Below are 17,608 nucleotides of genomic sequence, written 5' to 3' on the forward strand. Positions count from 1 at the left end.
CACATATGCCATCCTACGGAGGGTGTGAAGTTGTTGGGGGGACCTGTTAGCTTGAGCCCAAGGTTTTGTAAGAACATGGTAGTTAACATAGTCCATAAGACCACGACTGATTGATGCTATACAAAAGCTCAAAGACCCCAAGGTGAGCTTTTATTGCTGAGGAACTGTTCTGATGTCTCCAGGTTATACTTTGCTATGCGTACAATTAAGCCTGAATATTTGGGGGAGGCACAAGTGGTTTTCGATAACTATCTCAAGCAGTTTCTCAGACATCTTATCACTGGGGATGGGTCGGGCTTTGGTCCCCTACAACAGAGGCTTGATACACTCCCCGTCAAATATGGTGGGCTTGGTGTGTATACCATGAAGGATACCATGCAATACTGCTATTTTGCATCTTGTTTTCAGACAAAAGCTCAGCAAGGAGAATATTTTGAAACAATTTGGAATTTCTGGTTTGAGTCTCAGTTTTGAGCATGCACTTTCCCTATACAAACATGTTAGTGGTGTTGAAAATTCTTCATTATGCATTGACGATATTACCCCCATTCTATGAGTTCTTTGGAAATCAAATACTTCGATGCAGTGAAGAAAGTTTTACCTGATCATTTTGTTATGACGGAGCGTGATTGAACCTTGTGGCATAGCAACAGGATCAAACATGCACAAGATTATCTATTGGCCATTCCCATTGATGGGCTTAATCAAAAACTTGGGCCTCGGCATTTCAGAGCTATCTTGTGTTATAGGCTTGGAATCCCTCTTTTCGAAGAAGGGTACACTTGCTCTACTTGTGGTAGGGAGATGGATATTTTTGGGGATCATGCTTTGGATTGCTCGCATGGGGTGGGTCTCAAATATAGGCATGATCTGGTTCGGGATACCTTTGCAGATATTTGTTATCGTGCGGGGGTCCCAGCTAGGAAGGAAGTGGATTTAGGATTTCTCTCAGACACCGGTATGGCTTTGAGACCTGCAGATATCTTTGTATACAATTGGGATAATGGGCGTTATGTGTGTATGGATACCACGGGTGTTTCTCTTTTTACAGGTGCTAGAGTGCGTGCTTTTGTTTCCCACCTTAGGTGAGCTAGGGAGTGATACTATAGAGTTTCTGAAAAGATTGCGCAATTATATGGCTAGTCATGATGCGAATGTCATGATGGGGGATTTTCTTCTCCATAGGATCAGGGTTGTCATTCAAAAAAAAAGATTGAGGCCCAGCTTGTTACCAGGCTCCCATCTAATTCTTATAATTTGTGCTCCTCTGATTAATAATTTTTTTTTTTTTTTTAAAAAAAAGAAATCGTACTTTTATAATGAGAAGCGCCGTAGTATATATATTTTTGTTTATCGAGTTCTTCATGCAAAATTGTGAGGTTCACATGACAGGCGCATATTGTATGCGGTTTCACTAGTCAAAGTAATAAAATGCAAAGAAGGCACGAAGGCAAGCAGACAAGAGCCATAAAATGACAGCAATGAGAACCATAAAATTGTTGCTTAAGTAAATCGATATCAACATCTAAACCAGCTTGATGATGGGGATTAATACGTAGTTTACTTAGTCGAGGGAAATCTTATTAAAAATAGATAATCATTGATTATGTTGGAGTAGGTGAAAGAAAAGATTCTCTGGCTCACCACAACTAATAAAATAAAAAATAATGCGACTGAAAATTGCTAAATAAGTGAAAATGGAATTGAAACATGTACTTAAACCTTAAAGTCTAAGTTAAGCTTATCCAAACCAGACCTTCTCGAACACATCTCCATTTTGTCTCCCTAATTTCATACTCTCTCTTTCATTGGGAGAGATTCTGGTAGTAATTTCTCCACAATCACCCAATTATGCATCCTTAATTACAATTTTGACGTAAACTAACGTGCTGGACATCGATCCGGGTTGCGTTTTATCGAGCAATGCGACCCTAAATCTGAGGTACTAATATTGCCAAATTTGATCATCATTTACGATTAGTACTCTTAACTCTAAATTGATACTATTAATGTCGTTTAATGGTAACTCTAATTTTGAGGCTTATTTATTGATTTTGGTTGGTTCGTGCGGTCTGAAAATTTCCCCACCTACTGATCTTGACGGTTTAAAGATGACGATTGTAAAGATACACTTTTTTGAGTCTCCCATCAACTAAAAAGATTTAGGCTTGACTTATTCTTTAACTTATTAGACAGACTATTATCGTGTTATGCTCAAGTCAAGTGGCCATAATTTAGGACCACCAGAGAGCAAATCATACAAGTATATCAAAGCCGCTTAGAAGCCAAGATATGCAGTGTTTATGTAGGCATATAGTGATACAAGGACCAAGGGTTCAAGGGTATAGTTCAAACCGATTAAGACTATTCTAATGATGGCATAATAGTTGCCACATGATTTTGTTGGTTGATAGTCTGAGAGTGTGGTCCTCTAACTCCTCCCAGCATTGCTTATAAATTACTCTTGTAGCATTCAACACTTGTTGGGTTATATGCTAGTCATGTTCATACTAGTCCTAGTACAGGAAACTAACCAGTTAAGTGTAATTAAAGGTTTTTATAACTTACATTAACGACTCTCATATCTTGTTTTCTAAATAGTCGATAAAATTCATAAAATTATTAGGTTGCATCCGGGTGTGAATGCATACATAACATAAGCAAGTTTATCACGAAACAATCATACCACAAGAGAGTGGGAGGTGAGGCTTCTTTCTCTAGTTGCAAGCAGGAATTAACATCAACCATTTTGTCTTTTCGAAGGAAAAAAAATCTCTGTTAATCAAATAGCAAACTTGTCGCACTGACAGAGTTAAAAAAAAAAATCCAATGCTTAGTCTTTACCTGCCCGATCACCTTCGTGAAATACTCTGGCAGGCAACCGTTTTTAAGCTTGAGAGGAGCAAATGGAGAGTTTAGTCATGTGGAACATGCAACTCTAGGCCAGCTCCTATAATCATTCTCACATAGACAAATATCATTTGGAAAACATTAAAAGTTTGTCTATATTTATTTTCGATTTTTTAAGTTTAAACAAGAAAGTTCTGTCTACGACTCTATATGTAGCGTGCATGGCCACGGCGTTCTACGCACGTATCATGGCTGATCCTCATCCCAAGCATCCGCAAGCAGACGAATGAACAAACCCAAAGATTTATTCTTTATCGTTTTATGGATATGCATTCTTTTTTACGTATTTTGTCCTCCTGTCCAAATTTGTTTTTGTTTATATGCTTTGCTCCATAAAATTGTTTGGATGGATCGACAAAACTAAATTGCCCTGACCAAATTTATATAGGGTACCAATGAGGTGGTTAGGTAGTAGGCTAGCGCTAGCACTGCAGTCACGGACGCAGTCTGTCTCATGGGTTTTGACACTTTCTGCATCGATATACAATCTACTTAACCATTGCCCTTTAATAATTGCGCAGGAGAACTTGTGGCCAATCAACAAGTGTTGCTTCTGTGATCATAGCATTGAATGAGGCAAAAACATACAGTTCAACTACTTAGTTCTTATAACTTGTAAGTTCGATGATAGTCATATTGTCGCCCCAAATAAGAATTGAACAAAAACGATACAAGAGAAAACTGTGTAGCAATTAAGAAGGAAAAAAAAGTGACTCACTTCTTCGAAGAAAAACACTCACGGTTTGCAAAATGAACCGTATCTTAGTATCTATGAGCTAGGAGGGGTACTCTCTTGTATTGGTCTCGAGTTTGAAACAGCAAGAAAAACAGCTCCAATTCCAGACCCGCCATTAGAATTCTCAATAACAACATTTTCAGAGCTTCCAAGCATTTCCCAAACACAGCTATGTAAATAATTTCGGAAGAGTCGATAGTGTTGATATAAGCCACCTTCTACTGTCACTACACTTTTTTGAGTTGCATCAGTCCGATTGAGTTTTTTCAAAATACTCACTATCCCAGCTCCAGCTAAACGCGCTGCACGCTCTACCACTATGTCACAAACGTCCGCTACAACCTCTCTTACCATTGGAGTGGAAACTGTTATCTGTAACCATAATAATGCATTTCAAACTCCACTAGTGGAATATGTTATCTATAACCATAATAATGCATTTATATGTAACAGTGATTTACAATAAGAAAACAATGACCAGTTTTGTCAGTTCTCCAAATGCAAAATTTAATATGCATGTATACCTCAAAAATCTCCTTCAATTTTTCGCCGACAACTTCACGGCCCTCTGATGTATCTTGATGCATGGCAGCCATATCGGGAGACCTAAAAGGAGATCCACCAACATTTAATCAGAAAATTTAGATTTGAAACCCTTCAAGAACCCTATATTTGGGCGCAATGCAGGTCTTTAGGATTGTTCATTATAAGACACTATATTAAGGCAATATATGCTTGCAGACTTGTAGTCCAGTACCTTAACACATAAGGATTGCTTAGCTTAGGAGGGACAGCGTCACCAAAAAGAGCAGTTTCTTTGGCCATTTTTAACAACACCAGTCTGACTATTTCTCCCAAATACATTCCTGAGATGAGCTTCTCAAAAATCTGCAAAAAAACAATAAGAATTGAAACCGAAAAATAGAAATAGGTGTAATTATCGAGAAACAAATATTGCCCTAGATATTGGACACATTTTGACAAATGTGAGTATAATAAGGTACTGACCTGTTCACCAGGATTAGAACTTTTAGCGTCTAAACATACATCAAATTCTTTTGTTAACGGAAGATTAGAAGAATTGAAACTTCCCCATTCCACATCGATAACCTGCAACATGAATACAGATTTTACATACATGGACTCATGTATACAGTATACATTAACAACGTCCACTAGCTGTTTACTAAATATGCATACTCTACCATGTAAGTTGAAGTTGTGCAATCATGCAGATCTAACTTCTTTTTTACATCCTAGTCTTTTGAGAAGTATCAGTCAAGGTACTCCTCGATTAGCATCATAATGATATGGGTTTGCTTTACTAGGATGAGATTTGACTCATATGGGAACGATGAGCTATTTCGTGTCTTTTATTTTGTCAGTTGCATAGTAGCGGGTTGTACTCTACGGATAGAAAATGTTCAATCATTTTGTGAAAAGAATGGTCACTTACCATCTCTGCCGACGTTGTCGATGGATCATTCCACTTGGAAACTGCACTTTTCTGCTCTATATATGCAGCATTAGTCCCCATAGCTAGGGTGACAGCAGCTACAACCTCAGTGTTATAGCATCTATCACCGACCAAGTTACCAACCGTCTCATCCACCTAAAACATGAGAACTTAATGAAGTATTCATCATTATCACCAGTACATGAGTATTGTCATTCAGATGTTTTAGCATTTCCAGAAAGCTTCTCTAAAATCATACTCGTATATGTCTATATATGTGTTACATGAAATGCTCCATAATTAAAATGTTTACACTACTTATTACCATTGCAGAAACTTGCATGTTTACACCATGTGTTTCCAAGGCTTTGTTCATATCATCCACCATTGCTTTTCCCTCCTGAATTCATATATACAACTAAATTAGAGGACAAAACTGCGATATACCTCAAATTTAGGCAGAATAGCATGTCAGTGTTGGGGGTTGCTTGTAAAATTTGTGGGTAAGGTTCGTTTTAGCTAGGTCCAAAACAACTACAACATAGAAACATTTGTTTTAGAAAGAAAAATCAAAATAAAATTTGGAAGAAGAGAATTTGGTGAGCTAACTGGATCATTGATAGAGAACTTCTTCCACTTAATTCCGGATTCCAGTGATGTCGTGTCTTCATCAACAGGAAACGAATAAGTGAATCCAAGTTTCTTATTCTGTCCTTGTGTTAGAGCAGGGAAATTTTCATTCGACGTGGAGAAGAATGTGCCAACTTCCATCGCAATGTAATCAAAGACTTCCTGAAAATTTGTTGTGTATGATGATAGAAATATATGAACTAACAAATGAAAACAACAGTTAAGTTTGGGTCTTTTATTGAACCTGGTGTGAAGATTGAACAGATAAGTGTGGTGGAATTGGAATAGTTATTGATTCTTGGTTAACAATACGAGCTGTTTTTCCTCCTAGTTGAATACGCGATGCTCGAAATTCAGTTCCACTCAAATTCAGTCCATAGTATATTCCACCTTCGTAGCTGCAAATATTTTCAAAGACTTCACTTACAGTTGTCAATATAAACGTAATTAGAAAGCACTTATTGTAAGAAAAACAAGACTATGATGTAGAAGTAGCATTAGCACTAGCACTAAAATCAAAATCTCAAAGATAGATAGGCCCAATCAAGCTGTAGCAAGCACCCTTGTCATGACACTAAAATAAGCCCAATGAATAACAAAACTTACAAGCGAAACCCATAATCTTGCAGAATCTTGGAGACAATGACACATTGTCGGATGATTATGAAATGATTTTTCTGCTGTGTCGTGTGGATCACCATCCTCTAAACAAACCGGTGATTGCTACAATTATGAAATGATTTTCCGCTGTGTCGTGTAGATCACCATCCTCTAAATAAACTGGTCAGTGCTACAATTTTGTAACTAGTACGCACAAGATTCACAGCCATTTGTAAAAGTTCATAAAAATGGGCGAAATTTACTGCCCAGAACTTTGCATTTGGAGTGTTGGAATTTTCGCAAAGACCAAGCAGGCAAGCAGGGATAGAATATATACGACAGACTGAATAGTCAGTTAGGACTAGATATTGAAATGCATGTTTTAGATATTGAATTTCTGCGATTGTTCAGATTATGTTCCGACGAATGAGTGGCATGAATTAAATTGCAGCTGAGATAGAGAAAAATGAAATTACGTACCCTGTGGGAAGAGAATCAACGTAAGAAATGATCATAGGAAGTTTACTTCTTCCATCAGAATAAGAAAGACCAGATTTCATATCAACCACCAATTCCTCAGCAATCTGCTCCAACTTTGATAATGGAGTTGCACATTGCGAAGCCAATGTTCGAAGAATACGTTGTGTGCGTCTCCAACGACTCTCGCTACTCCTTCTCCATCTTCTTACCAGTACCACCGTTGCTGTTACCGTTGCCAGTGTCGCCACCACCCCTACCACTACAACTTCCTTTTTCATCCCTCCCTTTCTCTAGTGTTCTTGCTCAATGCGTGAAACGGAGAATGGAGTTAATTCATGGGGTTGGAAATGAGGGATGGTGATGATGGGAACGTGAGGGAGAACGAGTAATCCCGAGAGTGTCGGATTGAAGGGAGAAGAACGAGTATTTCTCCATGAATTTTTGGACAAGGGTTAATTTTGTTTTGTTAACAGTAACAGCACCACTCCCAGACTTGGTCTAAAGTTGTACTTCTTCACATCACACGTATGCGAAAAAAAAAAATACAAGTGTCGTATGCATAGGCATAGGAAACTTAGAGCTTCTAGGGCCGGTTCCTATGGGATGGCTAACCCACCCATTTGCCATGCCAGCTGGCCTGACAAACTGGCCGCGCTATTATGATAAAAGTGTTAAGCAATCGAGTTTTAACCATTCGGTTGATTTCAAACTTCCAACGGATCTTTCTCCACCGCCAAAAAAATGTGACATTCACACTCAAAAATTACACCAATTTTTTTACACAAAAAATTTCTATCTTTATCTATCTTATCTTTCAAAATGGCAAAGTTTGAATCCCAACTTGACTTGGCTACCCAAATTCATTTTTCCGGAGTGGTGCTTGAAACCGCTGTTAGTAAGATATGTGAAGGTTATAAAGAAATAGTTAAAAACCAAAAAAGTCCACAAGTTTTGGATATTAACCAAATCAAACTTCCAACTAAGAAAAGACAAAGAAAAGCTCAAAGGAAGGAAAATTCAAAGGCAAAGAAGAAGATAAACAAAGGAAAATCCGTTCACGAGCGCATTGATTGGAAGTTTGGTGAAATGAAGAAGATAAACAAGATGAAGAACATTGTCCCAAATTTTTACTTTTAAAGTCTTTATTGTAATTGTAAGTTATATCATTATCTAGATGAATGAAAGAGGTCCTAATGTAAATTAAAATTCTAAAAAGAGGGCGTTGAAAGGGTGTTTTTTTAACAAGGTTTGAAAGGGTGATGTTTACCGATGAAATAGGGAAGATAGAAAGATGGCTGAGATTACTCCTAAATAAAATGGGTTGTACGGGTTCAGCTGGCCCATGAAAGTTATCATGTTCTTTTTGACGTTAACTTCTCTTTTCTTCTTCACGCTTAGGGTTCTTCGATTATAACATGAAGACAATTCTAATGGAATTTTCTTTATTATCCTAGATGTTCATGAATTTAACCTTTACAAAGTTCAGTAAACAGCGTGAAATTTTTGTTCATGACGGGTAAAGTTGAACCCTTTGATTAAGTAATAAAAATATTAGTAGACAGTACGATCAAACACTACCGATAAAAAACCGGATTGATTGGTTTTAAAATGTTTAATGTTTTGGTTTTCAATCTTTCAAAATCAAAATTAATCTCACGGATTCAACGAAGTGTGTGATCGTTTTTACAATGTTTAATGTTTTGGTTTTCAATCTTTCAAAATCAAAATTAATTTCACAGATTCGACGAAGTGTGTCTTTGAGAAACTTGCAATACTGAAATTTCGGCAGTCAGTAAAATACCTTTCTCAATTTCCAATAATCAGGTAAGAAAGTATCTTCTCGTTCATCGTTCGTTATAGATTTTTTAGGTTGAGCATTAGTATGCTAAAGAAATTAGGGATCTTTTTTATATCTCATGGAAGATCAAGAGAGAACAAACGGTAAAGATTAAGAGAAGAGGACAAAAAGAGAGACGAATACGTCAAACATCGATCATGGATTGTGCTAAAACCCGGATAACCCATTTTATTTAGGAGTAATCTCAGCCGTCTTTTTATCTTCCCTATTTCTTCATCTAACGGTAAACATCATCCTGTCAAACCTTGTTAAAAAACACTCTGTCAACGGATCCTCACTCGAATTCTAAACTTTTAACGAAAGATGCACTAGTTTTATATTAATAATATCTTAAAATTAAAATTTGATACAAATGAAAGTTGCATCATACAAATGAAAGATGCATCATATTTGGGCAGTTAATCTAAACTCATCATACTTGGGAAACACCCTCAAGATAAGATAACAACCATCGAATTGAAAATATTTTGCCACTCTGTTGCGCCGTTCGAGCGGAAATATTTGCTCCACATCAAATCCGTTTTGGCCATTTTGTCGGTTTCGATATCCTTCAGTAAGTGCAGCAACAAACAACTTCATATCCTTGCTGATTATTACGAAGCGATGATACAATCCATTTGCATCTCTATTATTGAGGTTCAATGTTTCTTCTTGAAATCTCTGAAATATGCGAATCCATACAAACTCTTGTTGTTGATGTTGTCCATCATTGACCATATCTTGTATACAAAAACATAATGCCTGCAAATGGATTCATCTTCAGCTATGCTAAATTTGCGAGGTCGAACTCGAACTGACATGTTGGATTTGTGGAGTGAAAGAATGGAGATTGAAGAAATGGTGCGAGTTGAAATGAAATTTGATATTGTATTTATAGGATGATGAAATGATGACCGTTAGATGAGATGATACAAGCGGTCGAGTCTAGACCGCTGGCGGTGGAAACTAGACCTACCGGTTTTTTCTACATCGAGCGGTCTCGACCGCTCGGTAGAAACTTGACCTGGCTTAGATAAGTGGCAAATTTGCCACTTAGCCAGGCCAGTTTCCTTGTTTTCCAGCTCCATAGTGGGTGCAACTAGCAAATCTATCGATTTGCAACACCCATAGGAACCGGCCTAATGTGGTTATATTTGAAGAAAAATTGTTACGAAAATGATACAGGAATCGTGTGGCATCTGGGTAGGATCCGCCATTACAGAAATTTCCATCTTTTTTTTTTCTTTTTTCTTTTTGGCGCAGCTGGGCTACTCTCTTGAACAAATCCAACCAGATAGATCATCCCCAATGCGGATCCAACCGTCATTCCAACAACATATTTCCCTTCTCACTTGCAGATGGAGCAAACAGGGGATCCAATCCTTTCCTAATTAGGTTTTAGTTTTTTGTTTTAGCTGGGGTCCTTTTTTACGGCCTATCTAGGTATATCGAAATTTTTATTTCTAAAAGAGTAAACCTAAAAGAGTTGGTGGAATAAGAAATTACTGGTGGAATAAGAAATCAAAGCAAGGAGGATATATTATTGGATGAAATGATTTAAGTAAACCTAAAATAATTGGAGGCCTGGGATTTAAAAATCTGATTTTTTTTAATGAAGCCTTACTTACTAAATTGGTATGGCGCATGCTGACTGAAAACAGAGCTAAATGGGTGCAACTTCTACAAGCGAGATATTTTCGTAATGCTGATCCTATGTATGGCAAGATTAAGAAACAAGGTACATGGATGTGGAATGGAGCAAAGCTTAACTAACACCGATATGTATTTTTTACATAAAAAGTGAGTAAGAAGCGATTGAACTTACATCCTGCAGGAATCAAACCTACGAATTGCCCTGTTTCAGCCATGGATGCAAAGAGACTTGGCGGGTGAACTAGGTGAAGCTTCTAGAGCTTCTATTTATGCATACATTCTCGATCTTTGATTTCTTCAGTTAAAGAGGGTTCCATAAAAGTGAGAATCAGAAGACGTGTTTCCATAACGAAGAAGAATAGAGTGGAGAAGGGGGAGTTAGCAAAGTTGGACAAGATTAGAATGAGCATAGATACATGGATCGATGTACCAGATCGGCTAATGCTACCAGGTTGATGCAATGTATTCCGCCAGTTGACTGAAAACTTGATTATTGGTATATCGATCGATCCAACACAGATTGACATGGAAGCCAGTTCAACAGAAAGCTTTTGAAAACGCAATGCACCCAGGTAAATAAGGAACAAGATGAGTACAAAAGTTAAACGAGCATCCCAGACCCAAAAGGTGCCCCACATAGGTCTTATCCAGAAAGCTCCAGTCACTAAGGTAAAGAACATAGAAAAAGCACCTATTTTTGTACCGGTTTCAGAAGATCGAATAAAAAGGGGATGCTTTGTTAATAGAAAGGAACTGTTTATAGACGTCACGAGATAAACGAGTATACTCATCCAAGCCGCAGGAACATGTACATATAGAATACGAGAATTTCCATCCGGAGGATGATGTGGACTATCGCATGTACTACCCTCTGAGATATCCTTGTATCTCTTTCATCGTATAGAGTAGAAATCTTCTTTTGTATGCCCGGTTCACCAGGTTCTACCGAAGTAAAGTAAAGAATCAAAGTCAAAAGCATAGTTTGATCCTGGCTCAAGCAGTATGCAAGCAATATGTTAATGTTAACACAAGTATGTCGAACAAAATTTCGGGATCGGGTACTGAAAAAGGCGAAGGAAATGCATATCTGGTACTTTGGTGGTACTGGAAACGCTCTAGGGGAATAATCTCTTTCTTCTTTCTGCCTTTCTTTCCCATAACGACTAGAAACGAGAAAATTAAAGAGAACTACATTGGATTCGTAGATATCATATTTGGGAAGTTGGTGATGGGTCAAAGATTAACATACAAGGTCAATGGTTTGGAAAAGTTTCTAATAAGAACTATCAAAGTCAGCCTCTCAATGTTCAAAATTCTCAAGATACAATGGCTGATTATATTGATCATTTTTCAAGAAGTTGGAGGATTGATAAGCTTCGGAAAGTTTTTTCTCCTGATCAAATTCAGCATATTCAGAATATCTTCAACAGCCTGTATATGAACTTCGATGATCTCTCACTAAAAATGGTAAATTTACAGTTAATTCAACTTATATAGAAATTCTAATGTAGCATACAAATCAAATAGTCTCAGCACAACAACAATAAACGTGGTTAATGATTTGGCATTTGGAAGTGCCTTTTAAATGTCAGATGTTCTTATGGAAGTTAGCTAAGAATATACTACTGGTGGCGGCAAGTTTTCAGAGAATAACTACTACTAAGAACTCTCATTGTACTCAGTGTTCTCATGGTATTGAAACAACTAAACATCTTCTAGTTGAATTCCCTTTTTTTTCAGAGGTTTGGTATGATGTTTCTAATGTAATTCTTCAAGATTCCAATGCTTATGGAGATATTTATCAATGGATTCACTCATGGATGGATAAAAGCTCTTTACTCTTCACAAAGAGAAGAAATCTAGCAGTGATAACTATGTGGTTCTTATGGAAAAGTATATCCTCAAAGATGTTTGAGGCAAAACTCAGTATCCTACATCCATTATTCAACAAATTTTCCATTTTTGCTATTCTCATCGCATATGCATTCATAATAGTTTCAGTACTCATAGTCATGTTACACCTCATATAGACATAAATTTAAGAAGTTTTTAGAAACCACCTCCATTTGTTTGGTTGAAAATAAACTTTGATGTTTCTATTCTTCTAAATACTAACTTTGCTGGTTTTTCACTTGTGTTGCGAAATCATCTAGGAGAATTCATGGAAGCCTTGGCCTAAACAAAGAATGTGAGAGATATTAATCAAGCAGAAGTTCTAGTTGTGTTATTGGTGTTACAATGGATTCAGGTTAAAAGTTTTTATAAAATTCTAGTGGAAGGTGGAAGCAAATCAGTTATGGAAGCGATTCAAAAGCAGCATAATGGAAACATTAGATGGGAAGATCAACTTATGGTGTCTGAATGTATAAGTATCTGTCGAGCTCTACAAGAAGTTCAAGTTAGGTTTTTTAATCGAGTCTGTAACAAGGTTGTTGATGCTTTAGCTAAGCATGTCCGGTTGAATAACTGCACCTGTCAATGGGATGTAAATCCACCAGAACTCATTCTTCCTTATCTTCTTCAGGATGTTGTTTCTCAGGAGGATTAAAGTTCTCTGTTTGGTCTTGTAGTTTAGTTGGTCTTATTAGTTTTTGTCGAAGTGCTTGTTAGATTGTTCTTGTATTTTAGTTGGTTATACTAGTCATTGTCCTTATTTTATTTTGGTGTTTGGTTCTGTATTCCCAAGTCTTGCACTTGTGTTTTGTTCAATATAAAGTTATTGTTTCAAAAAATAACATTTTTTTTTTGTTATTTCTAAAAAAAAAAAAGAAAAAAGAATTGCTTAAAATTTTCAAAAAAATAAAAGAGAAAAAGAAACTGTTATATTATTATATGGGATACATAACCATTTTTATTTTAAAGCATACATCTCTAACCCATCGGTTTGAGGCTAATATGGCGGACGTTTGTGAAGATAATTTTGGTAAATCTCTTGTTTTGCATGTTTATCAAGAGGATGCTTTCTCATCTTAACTACTTATCCCATTTCAAAATAATAGGCTGGTTTCATGCGTAATTTATACATATAACCAGCCTATTTTTTTGAAATAGAGGTAGTCAATTTTTACTGGCAAAAGCAAGCGTCTTACCCGATGTGTATACCATAGGTGGTTAAAGTTTCATTAGTATATCCAAGTAGATTTGTTCTAGAAACTTTTCAACTGCTATCTTATTTTGATAAATATGGACTATGGATTATATCTAGCAACTATCTCACAATTTCGATTATTCTAAATGTCATAGTGTTGCAATCGATATTGATTAGAATAAAAAAAGCCGAACAAATTTAATTTAAGCGATTCATGCACTGCAATATTCTCAATTTGTAAAAAACCAGCAAAGTTACTAAGTAATTTAGGTATAATGAAATTCACCCCACTTTGTTGTTAACGGTTGCTTGCCATATGTTTCCCAAGATGCAATGATCTTTTTCATGAGTAGAAGGCACTCGAAACTCGAGGAACCGGCTAACGAAACTTAGTGTTTCTCTCTTTCAATAACATGGCTATAATGGGTGTTAATGGAATTAGATCGTGTTTATGTGTTTTTCTTATTTCTAGAATGAATCTTTTTCTGTTGGCAAAAGATTACTTAATTATCATTAGCAAACGAGTCTGACATCACTATCACATTTCCAAATTGGTTATTATCTTGAGGATCATACCTATTTTTACATTGATGGTATTCAAAGAATTCATATTACCCAGAACTCGGCTCGTACTCCCTTTTTCATATGACGAATTCTTGAAAAATCCTCTTTTGGCACCATCCTTTGTGACACTTCTGGCAACCCTATCCCGCTTTCCCCTTTCCCTAACCAGTTATGTTCCTTCCATATCCACCATTAGTTCCGACATTATCAAAATTCGTATGATCAAATCTTTTCACCTGACAGTACTGATGTTGTTTCCGTAGCATCAACTGATGGAGAATTACAGAAGTTACTAATCAAAATAAAGAAGAAATAAATCAATTGAAGGAGTTGTCGCATAATTCTCCAGAGTTTATTGGCAAGTCATTTAATGTTAATAAACTTCTACATGTGGTAATTCCAGATAGTGATATATTTTCGTTGTCTTGGATCGAGAATAATCAAGTTGTTGATAATTGGAATACGCCAATTGTGTCCCACATTTTCTCTAACAAGACAGAAGTAATTTAATCAACCTATGTGGGTACTTTTTTGTTGTTTCATATGTCTGTCCATGCACGTTATGGTCGACCTACAGAAGATATAACTAAATTAAATTAATTTGTAATGCTACTCCGTTGCGATCAACAAAATGTATAAGTTGGAAAGCCGCATAGCTAGCACCTTCCATTAACATTATACCATATGCGACGGAGATATAACTAATGACACTAAGTGGGAAATTAAATACCATAATAGTGTTGTTTGATTGGGAAGATAGATTTTTCACGGTTGTTGTTGTAGTTGCGAAGTACGACTTTTTTCTCGCCTATTTGTTTGAGAAAAATAATTATAAAATTCCAAAGCTCAAGACATGGGATAATGGAGTGTTCCAAGTCCAAACACTTCACGCACTACTGGGTGTTTATGGGAAGATTATTCTATGGAACCTTTCGTCTCTTATATATACTTGGAATATTAAATTTGCAATAACAACTAGTGATATTGTTATTGTAAATTTCATCTTGGAATTTGGAATAACTGTTGGTGTAGGTCTTGTCAGTCTCGTGAACGTCAAGGTTGCATTAGCTGGATCGACTGCCATTAGTATGACAACATTTAAATTGACCATGAATAACACTTATTATCATGGTGATATCAAGTTTATATCATATGTTGGTTCAAAAACAAATGGTATGTATATATATACAATAAATACAATTAATGGGAACTTGTTCAGCCAGTTATGGGAACCAAAAATCTTGCATTTGTCATGCCAGATGAAAGCACAAACACTACGTTAAATTCCTCTGTAGCTGCTGGATTTAGAGATGCCGGTAAAAGATGCATAACACTAAACGAATCTTTGGTAGATATTATTCCAAAGGAAACTATTAACCAGAGTAATGGACAATACATGCATACATTTCCTTTATTTCAAAGGTATATAAAACTGCAAGGAGTCCCAGTGATTATTTTTGTTTTTGATCTTGGCAAACCAACACAGACATCGTATGATGACATGCTGCTTGGTCATATTGCCAAAGATGTGTTTTGGGTCAACCGAGTAGAAGGAGGACAAAGGAAATTAGTATTCCTTACTAACGTGGTTGACACGAATACCACCACTGATGACGTGAATTTTGTGTTCGATCACAGGAAACTTAAACACACATCTCATGATGTTTTGAGCAATATTTATTTGCTACTTCAGTTTATGATCTCTAGAGCTATGACTTTTGTGTTTGATCGTGGTATGCTGTTAAACCTGAAATATATAATTCCATGGAATAAAATAATTTATGTTCTATGACGACAACTTGAGGTCGAGTTTTTCTCAAGAAAGGTGGACTGGTGTAGGATATCTTCCTTACTTTACAAGTTATTGTTATTTCCTTAGTTACTATTTTGTTTATTTAGAATCCTAGTATTTTAGGTATCTAGTAGAATCCTATATAAACATACATAGGAATTGTATTTACATACATCTTATCATACAATCAATCAATATTATTGTCTTCGTTTATCAATTGTATTAATTATGTTATCCCTTCTCTTTGATATCGTTTATTCGTATCTATATCTTCCCTTCTTATCTCCTGCAATCTCCATATTGTATTCTTCCTCCTAGCGTTATACATTAGTTTTTTACATTCTTGTTAGATCATTAGAATATCTTATCCGAGACGAACGAGCAATAAATTTTTATACTTAATGGAAAACTATATTAATTTCAACAGTTGATGAGGTGAGCGTGGATACTCAGGATTCGCTATGATAGAGAAATATGGAAAAATTAAAGTTATGCCATGTATAAAAATTTGATCGGAAATATGATTTCGGTATATGATAAATGAGTGGTAAAGACTACCTTATCGTTCCCAATTCGAATGGTGCCCTAAAAGGTCCAAATCTAAAGGAACAGAAAAAGAAAGATGCAGACGAGATAGAGATAGTTGAATATGATAGTGATGTGTATAAAAATATGGATATATAAGAAGTGTTTTTCTGAGATTCGAATTCACCTCACCAGGAAGGTACAAGGTATTGTTGCAATCAAAGGTGCTACATCAACAAAACAACTATGGATATCTCTTGAAGGTTTTTTCATGGTTAAAACTATGACTAATAAGATTTTTATTAAAGGTCCTTCACATGATATGAAGTTGGATAAGAATTCTATTATGGCAGATCATATTTTTTTTATTTCGTTCATTGATAGAAACATTTTTGTGTTTAATTTGATCTCAATACTATATATTGTTGGCACTCGATTTTGTATTTATCATGGTATTTTATATGTTTGTACGTATTTTTGGATAATAAGCTTTTTTGGAGAAATCGGCTCGAAAAGTTACTCAGGGCACCCCAGAGGACACATACTATTCGGGCTCGCAGTTTCGGCTAAGGGGCATCCAATTACTAAGGGGCATACTATCTACTATTTGCACCCCAAGATACACACTACTAATGGAACCCCAGCAGCGGTTAGGGGGGCACCTATCTTCTTCACGGGAAGAACAGTTTTTGGCGGCAAAAAAATCAACTCTCGTCTGCAACATTTTTCTGGATTGATTTTGACCGAGATTTTCTCGGATTTATTAACGGAAATTAGTTGGAGTTATCCTGTTTGGTCGAAACAGGATGAGAACGTGGCTTAGAAACGTAAAGGAAGAACATTTCACGTGATAACTAGTCTGGCTTTGATTATGGGAGATACGTGAGCTGTAATAGAAGATTTTATTCTCTGGATTATATTTTATTGATTGAAAGAGATTTCTTTTCCAACTCAGAGACGTGTGGAAGTGTAGAACATAGAAGAAGATATATCGGAAATTCTTGTTGTCTTTGGAAAATTACAGGGAAGAAAATAAACCGGGGATATTCGGTCTTAATGAAAGATGTTATTTTGGGAAGTTGGCGTGTAGTTTCTGCATGTTTAACGTCACCAGAGACATGCAACAACGTGTTTGGATGGTTTTCTTGTACCACTGATGCGTGAAATAGAAGAATAAGGAACTATTTTCCAGGACTGGCAGCGAAGAATAATACCGAGTTATGACGAGATTATGAGGAGTGATGGGGATTTATTCTCGGTCCAATTGGGTATATAAAGGCTGCTGGAATCACAGAAGAGGGTATCGAGAGTGAGGGAGGCTACAAAGAAGAAAAAGA

The 17,608-nt window shown here is 36.3% G+C and overlaps 1 protein-coding gene across 1 annotated transcript; it reads right to left on the reverse strand.

The window, feature by feature from the left end:
* Positions 1 to 3,550: 3,550 nt before the first annotated feature.
* LOC113353130 (hexokinase-1-like) lies at positions 3,551 to 7,218 on the reverse strand. The gene is made up of 9 exons (XM_026596830.1): positions 6,813 to 7,218; positions 5,977 to 6,130; positions 5,712 to 5,894; positions 5,428 to 5,502; positions 5,103 to 5,258; positions 4,655 to 4,756; positions 4,404 to 4,534; positions 4,171 to 4,252; positions 3,551 to 4,018 (listed from the first exon to the last, which is right to left on the reverse strand). The coding sequence occupies exons 1-9, from the start codon at positions 7,088 to 7,090 to the stop codon at positions 3,680 to 3,682; spliced, it is 1,500 nt and encodes a 499-aa protein (XP_026452615.1). The 5' UTR covers positions 7,091 to 7,218; the 3' UTR covers positions 3,551 to 3,679.
* Positions 7,219 to 17,608: the final 10,390 nt, after the last annotated feature.

This window comes from Papaver somniferum, chromosome 2 (assembly GCF_003573695.1).
Source record: "Papaver somniferum cultivar HN1 chromosome 2, ASM357369v1, whole genome shotgun sequence".
Classification (NCBI taxonomy): Eukaryota; Viridiplantae; Streptophyta; class Magnoliopsida; order Ranunculales; family Papaveraceae; genus Papaver; species Papaver somniferum.

What these genes read in the sequence shown, in the direction of transcription:
- LOC113353130 (XM_026596830.1), bottom strand. Translation starts at nt 7,090, where the DNA reads ATGAAAAAGGAAGTTGTAGTGGTAGGGGTGGTGGCGACACTGGCAACG. An exon ending in GTTCTAATCCTGGTGAACAG is followed by an intron (nt 4,535 to 4,654) that starts GTCAGTACCTTA and finishes GTTTTTTTGCAG; the next exon opens with ATTTTTGAGAAGCTCATCTC. An exon ending in AGCAATCCTTATGTGTTAAG is followed by an intron (nt 4,253 to 4,403) that starts GTACTGGACTAC and finishes ATCTCCTTTTAG; the next exon opens with GTCTCCCGATATGGCTGCCA.